Here is a 17635-nt window from a genome sequence, read left to right as displayed (position 1 = left end):
AAAGAGTTCCTCACTGCTCACTGTCATACTGGTATATGCATGCCTTAATGACCTGGGTACTGTCCTTGAGCCTTTTTGCTCAAGACTGGCACTCTACCACTCGAACCACAGCTCCACATCTGGCTTTTGAGTAGTTAATTGGAAGTAAGAATCTCATGGACTTTTCTGCCTGGTCTTCAGATCACAACCTCCTGAATAGCTAGGATTACAGATGTGAGCTACCAATGCCTAACTTTCCCTTTGTTTTTTCTTCTCTCTTTCATAGTGCCTTGCTATGTAGCCCTAACAGGCCTTCTAATCTTTCCTTAGCCTCCCAACCAGTTCACCCATTTCTAGACACAAAGTTTTGCTACCTTATAGAAGCATCATTGGAATGCTTGCCATACATTGATTGTATGCCAGGCACCTATATGGGGTCCTTTTGGGCTTGGGGGCTCTGGATAAATTTCATGCACTTCCTGCTCCAGGGGAGAACCATAACCATCTCTTAGGTTACTCCCTTCAACTGTCCTTTGGTTCTTCCAGGCCAGGCCTGTGAGTCCTTTAGGTCCAGCTAGTGGGAGCTGGGGGTATGCATGGCCACTTGAGAGCTATGGCACAGGAGTTGACTTGTCCCTCCTTTTCTTAGGGAGGAGAGAGGGGTGTGAGTTGTCTGCTTTGTTTATGGCTGTGTGCGTGGCTGGGGTGTGTAGACAAGTGCTTGTGGGTGGTGGGTGTGTCTGAGGGGGTGTGTTTGGGACTCCAGGGTTGGAGGCTAAAAAGACTGCTTCCTGTCCCTCCCTCTGCTATATCTTCCCAACAGCCCCACATCTGAGTAAGACCCACACTTGGATAGATCCTGTGTCTCCGGAAGATCCCACCTAGCCCCCCGACCTGGTCAGAGGAGGGTAAAGGGAAGTGTCTGCCTTCACAAGCCAGTTCCCACCAACCTTGCTCCCCATTCCCATTCATGGGCCCCTTCAAGTCCTAGACCCCCAGACATTCTCCTATAACTGAAGCCAGGTGCTGGCCTGAAGCCTACATCACTCACCACAGCCAGGAGCTGGTCAGGCGGGGTGCCCACGTGCCTCCTAGTGGCTGGGGCCCACCTTTTGGTATACCAGCTCTTCAGAACAGCTCCCCACCCAGCAATTAGGGAGCTGGGCCGGCCAGTACAGCCAGCGGGGAGTGGGTGGGCGGTACCAAAACTTGGCAGTCATGCCAGAAACCAGGGCCAGGCCCAGATGTAGAGGGGGGGAGGGAGGGCGCCTCAAGAGAACCAGATCCTGGTTAGCTCATCTGTGCTGGGCAAACCAGTTCCTTGGTCCCCAAGCAAGCTGGGTGGCTCTGGGGCCAGCTGGTCACAGGTGTCACAGTGGCTACTGTTTGTGGGAAGTGCTCCCTTCTGCTCTTACAGCTTCCTTTAGGCTCCACCTCCCCATGGTCTCCTGGCTGACACACCTGGCCCCCGGGGCAGGTAGTTCCATGCAGAAGTATGGCAAACCCTCAACACTGTACTGTTCTCTCTGGCTCTAATCCCTCCTGTTCCAGTCAATCTTTGGACACCTTAGCCAGTCGTGAAGCCTCCAAGGTTCCTGACAGTGGTGCCCCCTTGTGGTGTCAGTGACCTAAGCAGGCCTTCAGCTCTCCATCCCTCATCTATCCATTTTGCTATCATGGCTTGAACAGGAGAAGCAGGAACAGGGAGAGGTCAGGCATTGCTTTGTAGCCACTGGAGGGTAGAAGGCATTGGGGTCTTGGGCAGGTCCTGAGGTAGGGAAGGCTGCTGTGGCTCACCTGGGCAGGGCCTTGGTGCACCCTGCCTCTCCCAAGAAGCTCCCTGAACTCGCCTTTCCATCCCCCACTCTGCCTGCAGCCCCCTACGTCTTCAGCTCTTTCTACCGCTACTGTAATTGTTCCTTTGCCTCTGCCTCCCCTGAGCTGTAAGCCTCGCCAAGTCAAGGGCTGTGCCCTTGCCTGTTCTGGCTTCAGTCCCAAAGGCACTGGGGGAAGTAGACATGGGGCTCACCAGACCCCTCTCTCCAATTAGGATGATTGCAAAGTGAGTGGGCAGGAAAGGGGCTGACATGCCAGGTCTATGCCAAGTGTGGGGTCTCCAGAGCCAGTGAGTGGCCCTCACTGCATGGAAATGTACTGAGGGTCTCCCCAGCCAGATGTTCTCTGGTGAGAAGTCATGGTGATCAACTTCCCCTGCACCCCTCTATTCTTATGCTACTGACTTAGAGTGGAAGAGGAAGAGGATCGCACATCCCCACTAGTGTAGACTATTCCAGATGGTGGTCAGGGCCTAGCAGGAGATGATAAGAAGAATCTAGAAGAACTGAGAGAGACTGACATGGAGACAAGTCAGCAGGACACGGGGAAGAAGGAGGAGGAGCTCCTGTGGATCATAAGAAACTTTTTTTCCCTCCTCACAGGGTTCATGCTTGTGATCCTAGCTACTCAGGAGGCTGAGATCTGAGGATTGGGCTTTGAAGCCAGTCCAGGCAGGAAAATCTTTTGAGACTCTTATGTCCAATTAACCAGCAAAAAGCAAGATGTGATGTGGAACTCTGGGTCAAATGGTTGAGTGTCAGCCCTCAGTGAAAAAGCTAAGGGACAACACCCAGGTCAAGCTCCAGCAGCTTCACACACACACACACACACACACACACACACACACACACACACAATCCCAGTGCACAGAGAATGACTAAAGCAAGCATGGGATAACACTGAGGTTGACAGTGAAAAGTGGAGTTCAAGGATAGTCACTTAGTGAGGAGACAGAAGATAAAGGTGAACTGGCCTAAAGTTTGGGTTCAAGGGGCTTTGCTCACATCGCTTGGCAGTGAGGCAGAACAGGGCCTTGGAGAGGAAGTGGGGAAGCCTGGGGCGCTTTCTTAAGCTTGTGAGGTCCTGTCAGCTCCTGCTGGATCCAGTAAGGATCCTTCAACTCTTCGCCCCCACAGCTTCCTCTACAGCTGTGGCAGCCAGGCCACCCAGGTGCAGGCCAGGCATCTGCAGGATGCTCTCAGGACTCCCGTCAGGCTCTGCGCCGCCCTCTTCCTCTTCCCTGCCAGGTGTCATAACGTTTTTTTTTTTTTTTGAGCTGGATTTCCTTTTTCGTCTGAGGAGGAGGTGGTTCAGCATGGTTGTGCACCTACTGTGTTCCAGCTTTGAAGACAAAAGCCCTCTCTGCAAAGGAGCTTTTTATGCTAAACACAGGGGAAGCAGAATTAGGGGCCAGAAGATTGAATCAACAAATAAACACATCATTTCACATGGAGGCTGTAAAGAAAACAAAGCTGGATTGTGCAAGTGCCACAAAGAAAATAAGATTGTGCAAAGGCCGGGGAAGCCGGGCAGAAGTGGGGTGGAGGTGGTGTGAAAGTTTCCAAGGTGGGGGGCAGTTAGAAAGGCCTGGGGTGAGATTGAAAACAGGAGAAAGCCACAGCAAATCCGCAAAATAGACTTCTTTTGGGGTTGTTTCTTGTCTGTCTTTGAAGTCTGGAGGGGCTGGGGGTTTCTCTTATCTCTTTTCTCTAAGATACAGAGAGGCCGAAAAGACCTCACACCTATAATCCTAGCCATTCAGGAGATTGAGATCTGGAGACTGCAGTTCAAAGCCTGCCTAGGCAGGAAAGTCTGTGAGACTCTTATCTCCAATAAATTACTCAGATAAAGCCAGAAGTGGCACAGTGGCTCTAGAGTGCTAAACTTGAGCAAAAAGAGGCTCAGGGACAGTGCCCAGGCCCTGAGTTCAAGCCCAGGACTGGCCAAAAAGAAAAAAAAGCAAAAGGTTAGGGAGAACTGGAGGCCCAGAGACCTGAATTCAAGCCTCAGTACTAGGGGGAAAAAGAAGAGGCTGGATCCTAAATGCACTCGTTTCTTAGGTTTGTTGGGCAGATGTATAACCACTACCCCATTTCAGGAGTTACATATCTGCTTCTATGGAGTGTAGCAGGGCAGGGGCTGCCCTTCCTAACCCTGCTCCACTCCTGCAGGACCTAATTCTGCAATTCAATATATAGTGGGCAGAATTAAGGTTTGGATTTAGGGGTTCCACAAGAACTTTGAAGCATTTACATAGAGGAGAAAGCCTCTATGTAGTGCTGTTTAGGATTTTTCAAGTTACTATTTTTTATTTTTATTTTTCGGTGCTGGGGATACCAGGGCCTTGCCCTGCCACTGAAGTAGTCTAAATTTGAATAAGAAGGGAAAATTGTGACTAGGAGACTCCAGCCAGGTGGCTGAGAAGAAGAGCCAGAGGATCAGTCTGACGGATTCCCGCCGACTGCCAGGCTCTGGGCGGGGCCACAGCGATTGGTCCACTAGGCGCCACGAGGGCGTGGCCATGAAGAGAGAAGGCGGGACTTTGCTGTTTGTCCCGCCCCTTTGGGCGACTCCATTTGGCGCCTGGGGGAAGCCGACGGCCACCCCTCTAGGAAACCGAGAATGGACGAGTCCGGCTGAAAGGCGCAACCGCTGCTTCTTCCGCTTCCGATGACAGCAGCGCCGGAAGTCGGGCAGGGCTTGCGGGGCCCAAGTGAGAGCCGGCGGGCTCCGCTGTGCCAGGAGGTGCGGGCCGAGCGCAGGGCGGCCCGAGGCGAAGGTGAGGGCGGCGGCTGCAGTGGGGTGCGGGCAGTGTGGCTGGTCTCCAGGCCCGGGCCTTCCCCAGAAGCCCCCGGTCCGTCCTGGGGCTTGTTCCCTTTGCAATCGTGGGCCCCGTCCCGGGAACGGGGCCCCCCCCCCCCCCACGGGTCGTCGGGCCCGGCCCCGCCCTCCAGAAGCTGCCTGGGCCGGTGCTGTCCCAGCCGAGGGCCCCTCGACTGGGTCGCAGCTGACCCGCCGCGGGCGGGAGTTGGGGCTCCCAGCCGAGCATTTGAGCTGGCACTTTGGAAGGATGAGTCCGAGTGGGACATTTCATGTGCACGTTAATGCAGTGGGGGGGGGGGGGTGGCTGTGACCGGGGCACGTGGTGGACAAAGCAAGATTGGACACTTCAGATCCGAATGCACCACCGAGGGAAGAATCCGGACCCTATGACAGGGTGACTGGGTTGAGGGTAGGGCAGCATTAGAGAGACTGTGGCCTACAGGAGCTTCTATGCAAAAATGGCATTTGTCATATTTAATTGGAAGGAGCCAGTCATCGGAAGATATGAGGAAATCGGTGTTCAGGCTGAGGGCAAAGGCAATGCAAAGGCCCTGAGGCCAAGTAAACCCGGACTGGGCAAGAAACAGAAGGCCAATGTGACTGGAGTATGGCAAGAAAGGGGGGTGGGGGGACGTTGTGGTGAGAGATGAGGTTGGAGAGATGGGGTTTGTTTGCATAGACTTACTGACCATAGAAAGAAGTGTGTGTGTGTTCGAAATACAATGACAGGGGCTGGGAAGGTGGCTCAGTGGTAGAGCGCTTGCCTTGCATGCCTGAGGCCCTGGGTTCGATTCCTCAGCACCACATAAGAAAAAAGAAAAAAGCCGGAAGTGGCACTGTGGCTCAAGTGGTAGAGCTCTAGCCTTGAGCTGAAGAGCGGAGGGACAGCGCCCAGGCCCAGAGTTCAGACCCCACGACCGGACCCAAAAAAAAAAAAAAAAAGAAATACAATGACAGGTGGGAAGGTGGCTCAGTGGTAGAGCGCTTGCCAGCTGTGCATGAGGCTCTGAGTTTGATTCCTTCGCACCACATAAGCAGAAAAAGCCATAAGTGGCACTATGGCTCAAGTGGTAGAGCGCTAGCCTGGAGTTGAAGAGCTGAGGGACAGCGCCCAGGCCCAGAGTTCAGGCCCCATGACTGAAAGAAAAAAAAAAATACAATGACATCTAATATTTTTTGGTCAAGTAGTGATACATTGAGAATGGATATAGGTGGAGGACTGCCAAAGCATCAGAATTAGGTCAGTGTGCCGGGTGCCAGTGGCTCATTCCTGTAATCCTAGCCACTGAGGAGGTTGAGATATGATGATCTGGGTTTGAAGCCAACTAAGGCAGATGCATCTGAGAGACTTATTTCTAATTAATTAGGAAAAAGCCAGAACTGCAGATGTGGCTCAGGTGGTAGAGAACCAGCCTTATTGAAAAAGCCAAGGGCAATAAAAAGTCCCGAGTTTAGGCCCCAGTGTCAGTACCAAAAACAAAACACAAAAACTGGAGAGGGAGAGAGAAAATGAACACACAGAATTAGGTCACTGGTGGCTGTCATTTTTGTGTCAGCTGATAGGGACATCTTCCCTGATTTGCATAGCTTCCCTTCTCGCTACCTCAGGAGCACTCTTTCATGTTGAAGATTTGAGAGGAACCCTTTGTTCATACCTTGGTGTTGTGTTTCTTCTTGCTCACCCCAGCATTTTGAGTCGAGGCCAAAAAAAAAATCTGCATGTGCTTTCTGAGTTCTTCAGGTCAGCCAGACCCTGGACTGGGGAGAGGACAACCAGTCTCCTGGCCTTGAGCAGTTCATGAGCCTATGGGGGAGCCCTGGGTACAGGCTGTCACTGCGCAGCAAAGCGGAGGGCCCAGTGTGTGTGGAGCTCTGGGGACAGGTTTGCGAGGCAAAAAGGCTAGATGGGGATCTGATGATTGCACTGCCGCTCATGTTCTGGGTGCACCGAATAGAAGCGCAGAAGACACCCTGAGCATCAACAGGCTTTGTACTGAGGAAGTGAGTGTGGTTGCACAGGGCTTATGTGGCAAGCAAGGCGTGGTAGTATTGAACAAAGGGTGACAGGGTCTGGTGTGTGCTCAGGAGGGATCATCCTGGTGGATGGTTTCTATTCGTGGGAGGCATTGCAAAAACTTAGGACCAATCAGCAGCATGTGTATTAATCATGAGTCCGTCAGGGTCAGTGTACTCGGGCATCCTTGTGTCTGGAGAAGGTGATGAACCCATTCGGATAGGACAGCTCAATAGGAATGGATTGAATAAATAGCTTGTTTATAATATATGGCCTCCTATAATATATATCATATGTACGGTGTCATATACGTTATAACTTATATACAGATACATAGTATATTTAGTGTCTATACATGTAGGATATATATATGTATATATATGTGTATCTATATGTATGTATAGTGTGTGTGTGTGTGTGTGTGTGTGTGTGTGTGTGTGTGTGTGTGTATGCTGGTACTGGGGCTTGAACTCAGCCACAGATATTTGCTGCTTTCTTCTCTGATGAGGTTGTGGCCTGTTGGGCTGGGTTAGTGCCATGAGGTATAGTGCTTAGGGCAGGCACTATAGTGTAAGTATAGGTATAGTGCTTAGGCCCAGGCCACCCTCTTACTTCCTGCTCCTCCACTCCCAACCGCAGGACCGTGGACCACCTATTTACTCCTGCAGTCTCATTTTTTTCAGCTGCAGAATGGGTCAAATAGCCATACCCACCTCATAGTGTTTTTCTTTTTTTTAAATAACTTTTAATGTTTTTTTTTTTTTTTGTTGGTCATGGGGCTTGAACTCTGGGCCTGGGCGTTGTCCCTCAGCTCTTCAACTCAAGGCGAGCGCTCTACCACTTGAGCTACAGCGCCACTACTTTTAATGTTTTTTATTCCCTTTTATTAGTTGTATTTATTGTTTGTGCATCACTAAGAAATTGAACCCAGGGCCTCATGCGTGCTAGCCAATCTCTCTACACCTAAGTCACAATCCCTGCCGTGTTTTTTGTGACTTAAGTTGAATAAATGAGTTAATGCATGTGAAGTCATTAGACCCATGCCTGGCACATAAGCGGTCCTTATAAAATGCTGCCACTTAATAAATATAGCAATGATTATCATATCTGCATTGTACTTTATAACCTAACTTCTGGAATTGAAACCCTTGGGTACAGCAACTTAATAAAAAAAAAATAAGTAAATATTGAAAAAGTATTTCAGACAGGAGTTCCTGGTAAATTTCACCCATAATGGCTCCCATCCAGTTACAGTGTGTCCTTAGGGGGCTGGCGTGTGTAGATACCATGATACCAAATTGTACAGTGTGTCACAGCATCAGCTGTAAGGACATGAGGCATCACAGTGCCACTTTCCTGTCACTTGTCCCCTGTCTGGAAAGCAAACAGTGGCTGTGCCAAGATGGGGAAGTCAGGACTGGCGGTGCTGGTGGAGATGGAGAAGATCTCCAGGGACATCCTGCATCTAGGATGGTCCTTGAGAGACCGGCTGGGGATGTACAACACCTGCTCATTTCAAGAGGACAGGGAGGAACATCAACTGCTGCCAGGATTGTGCCTTCACGTGGAAGGCTGATCTGAAAGGGGAGGCAGGGGCTGGTGAGGGAGAGGAGAAGGGAAGGGCCTCAGAAAAAGGAATGAGGAGAAGAAGTTGTGTTACAGCCAGGGAGCTTTAGTCTGATGGGGAGACAGGCCCTCAGACTGGAAAGAGTACAATGAGAGCAGAGGGAGCCGCATGAGGGTAGGCTAGGGCTTGCTGCCTGGAACCTTGGAGCTGATGGCAAGTATCAGGGCAGGGGGCTGGGAGAGCACAGTCCAGACACAGGGCGCCCATCTGTGGACAAGGCCGAGGCTGGAGAGGTGGCCAGGCCCACCAGCTTATTCCCTGTGTTTCTAAATACTAGCCATTGTAGGACTGCTTTGATCATGCCACTGTGGTACATGAAAAGCGAATTCCACTAACGGAAGATGTGCAAACACACCGCTATGACTGTATGTGTGCAGTGTATGGTTGTCATTAGTTATGTGGCCCTGGGGGGTCCTGTTTTCTTCTGGTTAAAAAGAGAGCCAGACAAAAGTAACAGGACAGAGTTGCAAATAGTCATTTTCTCATCATGATATAAACATGTCCTGGCCTAGCCTGCATCCTTAAACACCCCATGGAGGTTAGAGGGAAGCTGTGGACAGATAACACTGTGGCAAGCAAATTTGTGTATCGATAGGCTGTGGGGAAGGTGAGAGGGATTGAAATAAATGGGAGTACGCTAGGGAAGAGGTGACACTGTTCAAGAAGAAACGTACTCATTACTTATGTAACTAATCCCTCTATACATACATCACCTTTACAATAACAATTTTAAAAAAAAAGAAAGAAATGGGAGCTCCCTCACAATGCCACCTGTCCACAGGGGCTTGACACAACTCACCTCCAGCCGAGGCCACCATGGAGCAGTGCGCGTGCGTGGAGAGAGAGCTGGACAAGGTCCTGCAGAAGTTCCTCAGCTACGGACAGCACTGTGAGCAGAGCCTGGAGGAGCTGCTGCACTATGTGGGTCAGCTACGTGCTGAGCTGGCCAGTGCAGGTGAGTGCCCTCCCCCCCCCCCCCAGGAGTCCACACCAGTCTCCCTGCGGACAGGGAGAGCCAGGGCTGCTTGGGGCGGGGTCTCAGAATGATGGCACATGATTCGTAGGCCTCCTTGAAGGGAGCCCGATGAAATTAGTAGTCTATTTAGAATCATTTCTGTTTCGGTTTTGTTTTAAATTTGCTTTTTTTTTTAATGATTCTGGGGAATCAAGTCCAGGACCTCAGACATGCTATCACTGAGCTCCTACTTTCCTTTTTTTTGTTGTTGTTGTTGGCTGTGGGGCTTGAACTCTGGGCCTAGGCACTGTCCCTGAATTTCTCTGTGCTTAAGGCTAGCACACTATCACTTGAGCCACCGTGCCATGTCTGACTTTTTCTGTGTATGTGGTACTGAGGAATCAAACCCAGGGCTTCACTTCTGCTAGGCAAGCACTCTACCAGTAAGCGACATTCGCAGCCCCTACTTTCCTATTTTTAACCCTTAAGATTCTTTAAGGTAATTTCAAATTTATAAGCAAGTTTCAAGAGTCCTTGAAGGAAGTCATACAAGCCGGGCACTGGTACATACCTTTATATTCTAGTTTACCTGTAATCTCAGCACTCTGGATGATGGGAATTGCTGGTAGGATTGCTGGTATGAGGCCAGCTGGACTGTGTAGTGAAACTGTCACCAAAAACCTGAAGGATGGGGCTGTAGCACAGTGGTAGATCATTTGCCTTGCACACATGATTGTCAGCACTGCAAAAACTACACAAAACTAATACATACCTTTCACTGGTCCACCACCTATGCTGGCATGTTTGCTTTGTCATTCTCTTAAGTATTTTCATTATTCACCATTTGAAAGTAAATTGCAGCTATCTTATTCCTTTGTCCCTAAACCTTCAGTGTTATTTCTGAAGATCAAGCACATTCTCTTACATAAATACAGTATAATAAAACAAAAACACTAATGGATACAATATCACCTAATGACTATGGGTCGATTTTGCCATCGTCCCAGAAATTTTCACCAAACGTTTAAATTTTCTTAGTCTTGTTTAGGATCTAGTCCAAGGTCATCTGCTGCATTTATCTATGTGATTGTTTCTTTAGACAGAGTTTCGTTGTGTAGCTCAGTCTGGTCTTGAACTCCTGATCCATCTACCTGAGTCCTAAGTGCTGGAATCACAGGCCTGGGTACCACATCCTGCACTGTGGTTTATTTTAATGTCCATCTTGTCTTAGGTTTGACCATAAGGAACCACTGATCCCTGGGTTTTGTTTTGGTCATTCAACTTACTTTTTTTTTTCTTTTTTTTTTGATTGGTGGTTGTGGGGTTTGAACTCTGGGACTAGGTGCTGCCCCTGAGCTCTTTTTACACAAGACTGGTACTCTACCATCAGCCATAGTTCCACTTTTGCTTTCAGGGTGATTCATTGGAGATAGATATAGATAAAATATAAATTTTCTTGTTGGGACTGGCTTCAAACTGTGATATTCAGATTTCAGCCTCCTTGGCTGGGAAGGTGGCTCAGTGGTAGAGTGCTTGCCTTGTATGCATGAGGCCCTGGGTTCGATTCTTCAGTGCCACATAAGTAGAAAAAGCCAGAAGTGGTGCTATGGCTCAAGTGGTAGAGCACTAGCCTTGAGCTGAAGAGGTGAAAGGCAGTGCCCAGGCCCAGAGTTCAGGCCCTTTGACCGGCCAAAATAAAAACAAACAACCAGATTTCAACCTCCTGAGTAGCTAGGATGACAGGTTGTGAGCACCAGTGCCCAGCATCAACTTATGTTTTGAAAGTGTATAACTCAGATTTATTTGTGGTATTATCAAATCATGATTACTGTCTAATTTCGGAACTTTTTTTTTTTTTATTTTTATTTTTGTCGGTTGTGGGACCTGAACTCTGGGCCTGGGCGCTGTCCCTCTGCTCTTCAGCTCAAGGCTAGTGCTCTACCACTTGAGCCACAGTACCACTTCCAGCTTTTTCTGCTTATGAGGTGCTGAGGAATCGAACCCAGGGCCTCGTGCATGCAAGGCAAGCACTCTGCCACTGAGCCACCTTCCCAGCCCCTACTTGCCTTCTTTGTCTATGCACTTACCTCTTCTGGACTCTTCCTATAAATAATGACAGTACATGGCCTTAGCTTCTGGCTTTTTTTCATTAGCATGGTGTTTTGCCGTTGGCTTGTTTTTGCCATGCTGTGGATTGAACCCAGAGTCTGGCACATGCAAGGCAAAAGCTGTATCACTGATCAACATCCCCAGCCCAGAATCGTGCTTTCCGGGCCTGTCCCATTATAGCACGTTTCAGTACTTCATGCCTTTTATGGCTGAATCTTATCTGTCACATGAGTGAATGAACATTTGATTTGTTCTATCTTTTGGTTATTGTGAATGATGCTAAGAATATTTAGGTACAATCTTCTCTGTGGGTATATAAGTTTTCATTTGTCTCAGAATAGAATTACTGGGTTCTATGTAAAGTATGTTTAACTTGAAGTTAAACCTATAGAATTCTATGTAGGAATGAATAAATGATATGTGCGGCCCATAGTAAGTACCCAGTTATCTTCACTCATAGCAGTCTATGATTTTACAGATGAGGAAATGAAGTCACTAAGAGACTGACTAGGCCAGTTCCAAGTCATGGATTTAAAAAAGTGGCAGGACCTGACATAGTAGCTAGGTATTTCCCTGTGGCATCCAGGGTGCTTTCTGGGCTGTCAGGCTGGTATTAGGAGAGGATCCAGAGACCTTGTCTGCTACAGAAGCAGGTGCTCAGTCACCTCTGTATCCAGACTCAGTCCACTCTTTCTCTGCAGCTCTCCAGGGGACCCCTCTCTCTGCCACCCTCTCCCTGGTGATGTCTCAATGCTGCCGGAAGATCAAAGACACTGTCCAGAAACTGGCTTCAGACCACAAGGATATTCATAGCAGCGTGTCCCGAGTGGGCAAAGCCATTGACAGGGTGAGCTCATGGGCGGCTCCAGACCTGAGGGTGGGAACACCCTGACTTGAGTGTGTACTGGGCCTAGCAGGAGAGTAAGGGAGAACACCGAAGTCACAGGTCCCTGTCTCTCCTCGTCAGAACTTTGACTCTGAGATTTGCGGTGTAGTCTCAGACGCCGTGTGGGACTCTCGGGAGAAGCAGCAGCAGATCCTGCAAATGGCCATCGTGGAGCACTTATACCAGCAGGGTATGCTCAGCGTGGCAGAGGAGCTATGCCAGGTATGTGCGCCAGGCAGGCCAGGACTGTGTGTCCTGCTTCCTACCCAACAACTTTCTAATGCCAATCTCTGCCCTCTCTCTCTCTCTCTTTTTTTTTTTTTGCTAATCCTGGGCTTGAACTCAGGGCCTGGGCACTGTCCCTGTGCTTCTTTTACTCAAGGCTGGCACTCTACCACTTGAGTCACAGCACAACTTCCAGCCTTTTCTGTTGATGTGTTATTGAGGAATCGAACCCAGGGCTTCATGCATGCTAGGCAAGCACTCTACCACTAAGCCACCTTCCCAGCCACTTTCTGCCATTTTTGAATACACTTATTTTAGAAAGGAAATCAGTCCCCCCTGCCATAAAATGGAAAGTAGCTCTAAAAATATGTGTGACAAAAAGCGAAGTTAGCGATTTCCAGAGTGAGATGCTGGCCAGCATGCTGAGCCCAGCTTGATATTAATGAAGCGATAAAGTAGTGCTGGTGAAGCGTTAGAGACACTGGCAGTGAGCGTAAAGGAGGCTTTGCCTTTGTTGAACAAGAACCGCAAAGGCATGTTTTCTCTGTAGCCATCCAGTGCCAAGCCCAGGGCTATCCAGTACCCCACAGGTGTAGGTTCTGCTTCTGCACTGTGGGACCCGTTGGGGGCATTCCCAGATACCAGCTGGTATCCCAGAGTGGATATGAGGACAGAAGGGCCCAGGCCATAGCAGGGAGGGAATCTCAGCTCCTCTTGCCAATCTGCTTTCCTCTCCCCAACCAGTCTTCGGCAGATGACTTTTTTATTGTGTGCCTAACAGAATCTGGGAAACCCTCTTTCAACAGGAATCAACGCTGGATGTGGACTTGGATTTCAAGCAGCCCTTCCTAGAACTGAACCGAATCTTGGAAGCTCTTCATGAACAGGACCTGGGGCCAGCCCTGGAGTAAGGAGCCAGCGGTGGGCCAGCAGCTGCTCCCCTCCTACCCTCCCAGGACCCAGGGCCCGCCCCTAGGCTTCCAGCCCTAGCACAGGGCCTTTCACAGGCTTTTGGAACCTTCCCTGGGAGAGGGCACTCCACCACACCAGCACCCTGCTCAACTGGCCCTTTCTTCCAGATGGGCCGTCTCCCACAGGCAGCGCCTGCTGGAGCTCAACAGCTCCCTGGAGTTCAAGCTGCGGCGGCTGCACTTCATCCGCCTCCTGGCAGGCGGCCCCGAGAAGCAGCTGGAGGCCCTCAGCTATGCCCGGCACTTCCAGCCCTTTGCTCGGCTGCACCAGCGGGGTGAGTGTGTGTGTGTGCTGCCCAGCTTCAGCCCACGTCTGCATGCAACCCTGGTCCCCATGCCCACATGAGGCTCTGTTACTCAAGTAATCTTAGGTGGCTCGCTCAGCCCTTTGCCTCCAGGGTGAGGTTGGAACCAAAACACTTTAGTGCTAGCATGGTAGTATGTGCCTGTAATCCCTAGTACTTGGGAGGTTGAGGCAGGAGGATCACAATATGAGGCCTGTCTGGACAACGTAAGCAAGACTTGATTCAAAAACAAAGGAACCCTTTGGTCTCTTTTTATTCTTTTCTTTTTTCTTTCTTTTTTTTTTGTGAGACTGAGACTGAGACTTGAACTCGGTACCTGATGCTTTCTTTGCTTATTGGCTGTCACTGTACCAACTGAGTTATACCTTCAACTCCAACTCCCAAGGTTCTCAATCTACCTTTGCCAAGCTTTTTTTTTGTTGTTGTCAGTTGTGGGGCTTGAACTCTGGGCCTGGGTGCTGTCCCTCAGCTCTTCAGCTCAAGGCTAGTGCTCTACCTCTTGAGCCACAGCACCACTTCCGGTTTTCTGAGTAGTTTATTGGAGATAAGAGTCTCTTGGACTTTTCTGTCTGGGATGGCTTTGAACCTCTATCCTCAGATCTCGGCCTCCTGAGTAAGCAGGATTACAGTTATTGAGCCAGCGCCCGGCTCCCAAACCATTTTCATGCCTCTTCATGCTGTGTCCCATGCAGCAGAGTGTGCCAACCCCTTCCACTGCTTTGCCTCGAAGGGCTCTGCCTGTCTGTTAAGACTCTCTTGTACCTCTTCTGGCTCATCTTTCTGAGTCCATTTCCTCCTATCTTGACTGTGAGGCGCTCATCATAGTAACCCATGCTGTTACCTTTTATTAGCTTCACTCATAATTAACTGCTTTAAATTTTAAACAAAAGCTTGCTGTCATGGTGCACAAGTGTTGTCCCAGCTACTTGGGCTGAGGTAGTAGGATTGCTTGAGTTTAGGAGTTGAGACCATCCTGAGAAACATATTGAGACCCTATCTCAAGACAAATAAAGTTTTATTTATAAATATAACATCGTGTGTGTGTGTGTGTGTGTGTGTGTGTGTGTGTGTGTGTGTGTGTGTGTGTGTGTGTGTGTGTGTGTGTGTGTGTGTGTGTGTGTGTGTGTGTGTGTGTGTGTGTGTGTGTGTGTGTGTGTGTGTGTGTGTTGGACATAGAACCCAGTCCGCACATGCCAGGCCAGTGCTCTACCCCTGAGCCTCAAACACTGATTCCAAGTTCCCACATTAGTGCAGCCTCTCAAAAGCTCCAGACCTGGATGAGTTATTAAGAGTTAAGTTGTAGTTGGTGAGGGCATGTGGTTAGCAGATTCCTACCTGCTCTCCAGGCATTTGGAAGGCTGGAGACATGGGAAAGCACCTGACTCTATGTTGGCAGTGAGTCTATCTGCAGACTTGACCTCCCCACTAGATTTCAGAGACTCAGCTCTGCTCGGGGCATTTCAGTCCCTGTGCAGTCTGGTCAGGCCAGGCCCCATGGGCTGGCTTTGCCTTGCCACCACTGGGGGATGGGTTAGGGCTTGGGTATTCCCTAGTGCTTACTCTGGTTGCCTTGCAGAGATCCAGGTGATGATGGGCAGCCTGGTGTACCTGAGGCTGGGCCTGGAGAAGTCTCCTTACTGCCACCTCCTGGACAACAGCCATTGGGCGGAGATCTGTGAGACCTTCACTCGGGATGCGTGTTCCCTGCTGGGGCTTTCTGTGGAGTCCCCGCTCAGCGTCAGGTACAGCTCACCCTGCCCCCTCTGCAGGTGGGAGGCCCTCTGCCAGGCCCTACCACATGCCAGGAACACCAGTGCTAAAGTGGTAGGCCATTCCAGGTAGACAGTGCCCAACCTACAATAAACAGGGTCCTGTGTACATCACCCCACTGCGAGCCCCTCCCCTAATCCAGGTCCTCCTGGTCTTGTCTCAGCTCCCACTTCCTGTCAGGGGAGACTTGAGTGACTGAGTAACGTGGACTTTGAGCTACTAAAGCTTACATGTAGCTGAGTGCTGGTGGCTCTCACCTGTAATCCTAGCTACTCAGGAGGCTGAGATCTGAGGATTGCAGTTCAAAGCCCAGCCTGGGTAGGAAAGACCGTGAGACTCCTATCTCCAGTAAACCACCAGAAAACCAGAAGTGGCACTGTAGCTTAAGTGGTAGAGTGCTCGCTTGCCTTGAGCTGAAGAGCTGAGGGACAGTGTCCAGGCCCAGAGTTCAAGCCCCACAACCGACCAAAAAAGAATAAAATAAAATAAAGCTTAGATGTCTCCTCTACTGTCCTTCCATTCTCACCTCCCAGCAATCCCAGGGGCTGGAGGTTATCTGTCTTACACAGGAGAAATGGAGGTTCATGTGGGCTAACCTGCTGTCGCCTAAGGAGCAAGGGATGCTTGGACTGATCCGAGCCACACATTCCCCCTCAGTATGTGGACTTGGGTCACGGTGGCATTTCCAGCACGGACAGCACTGGTCCTTGGGCAGGGAGACTGGTGGGCAGGACTGCTGTGTGCACTGTAGGGAACTTACCTGGGGTTCCAGCGGTGGGTTCCCTACCCCTTGTGGAATCTGGAGAACTGGGCACCTGTCCTCCATTACTTAGCATCAAGTTGATCCACAGTTATACCACATGTACTGACAGCCCTAAAGTAAGTGGGGCCCTTTCCCCTTGATATTATTCTATCCTCCCAAGGATGTTCACTGGTTTGGGCCAATCTCTGCCACTGGGGCTTCAGATTTTGGCTTAGGAATTCAGCATTCCCGTCAGCATGCCTGGGACTTGAGGAACTTTCATGTCACTTTAGAATGCTTGGTCTGTGCTGGGCTGCTCCAGCTCCTGCAGCCTCTGTCTCTGTTTGCAGCTTTGCCTCTGGCTGTGTGGCCCTGCCCGTGCTGATGAACATCAAAGCTGTGATTGAGCAGAGGCAGTGTGCAGGCGTCTGGAGTCACAAGGACGAGCTGCCGGTGAGGCCTGGCGGGGGGGTGCGTGTGGGAAGCAGGTGCAGGGGAGGCCTGCCAAGAAGGGAAGTGGAGCTCACCCTTTGCTGGCCTCTGCAGATTGAGATTGAGCTAGGCATGAAGTGCTGGTACCACTCGGTGTTCGCTTGCCCCATCCTTCGTCAGCAGACGTCGGATTCCAATCCCCCCATCAAGCTTATCTGCGGCCACGTCATCTCCCGAGATGCGCTCAACAAGCTCATTAATGGAGGGAAGTAAGTTCCCTGGCCCGCTCCATCTTGGCCTGCCTCTCCTGTTGGCCACCCCTGAGATGTTCATCTTTGTCCTCCCTTTGCAGGCTGAAGTGTCCCTACTGCCCGATGGAACAGAACCCAGCCGATGGGAAGCGCATCATCTTCTGATTTCTGCCTCCAAGGAACTTTGTTGGAAGGGATTTGTGCCCCACAAGCCCTGGTCTGTTTTGGAGGGCAAATGGGTCCCTTTCGCAGCACCTGGCGGAAGAGCAAAGCACTACCATATGGGCTAGACACCTAGAAAGTGAAGCACCTGCAGTCTGCCCTGGGCAGCCCGCTCCTTGGCTGTAAGGGGAGGGAGGGAGACACTGGCTTCTGTACTTGGCCTTTTCTGTTTCTGCCCTTGACTTCTCAGCAGCCAAGACTAGCAAAGTCCTCAGCCATCATCAGTTTTCCCACTCCTGCCTGCAGCTGTCTTACTGCCATACACTCAAGTCCCAGGGTGTGCAGCTGCAGCCCGCCTCCCCCCCCTGTACAGCTCCAACTGTATGTATCCTTCCCCTTACTGTAAATAGTCCACGTTAGAACTGATGTCATTTTATAACTCAAAGCAAATAGACTCACAGCCCTTCTCCTTACTTTGGCGCCTTGAGCTTCACTGACGAATCACCACTCATGCTTGCTGCATGCCAGCACTGGGGTTGGCCTGGGGA

General features: G+C 50.4%; 1 protein-coding gene across 1 annotated transcript; it reads left to right on the top strand.

Moving 5' to 3' along the window:
- Positions 1–4504: 4504 nt before the first annotated feature.
- Rmnd5b (required for meiotic nuclear division 5 homolog B) lies at positions 4505–17560 on the top strand. The gene is made up of 10 exons (XM_042688874.1): positions 4505–4594; positions 9061–9234; positions 12045–12190; positions 12311–12451; positions 13261–13361; positions 13534–13700; positions 15307–15472; positions 16593–16695; positions 16789–16943; positions 17027–17560. Exons 2-10 carry the CDS (start codon positions 9096–9098, stop codon positions 17088–17090), a joined length of 1182 nt encoding a protein of 393 aa, XP_042544808.1. The 5' UTR covers positions 4505–4594; positions 9061–9095; the 3' UTR covers positions 17091–17560.
- Positions 17561–17635: the final 75 nt, after the last annotated feature.

Source organism: Dipodomys spectabilis, unplaced genomic scaffold, assembly GCF_019054845.1.
Source record: "Dipodomys spectabilis isolate Male_0828 unplaced genomic scaffold, ASM1905484v1 ptg000119l, whole genome shotgun sequence".
Taxonomy (NCBI): Eukaryota; Metazoa; Chordata; class Mammalia; order Rodentia; family Heteromyidae; genus Dipodomys; species Dipodomys spectabilis.
This window is presented reverse-complemented; position numbering and strand designations above follow the sequence as displayed.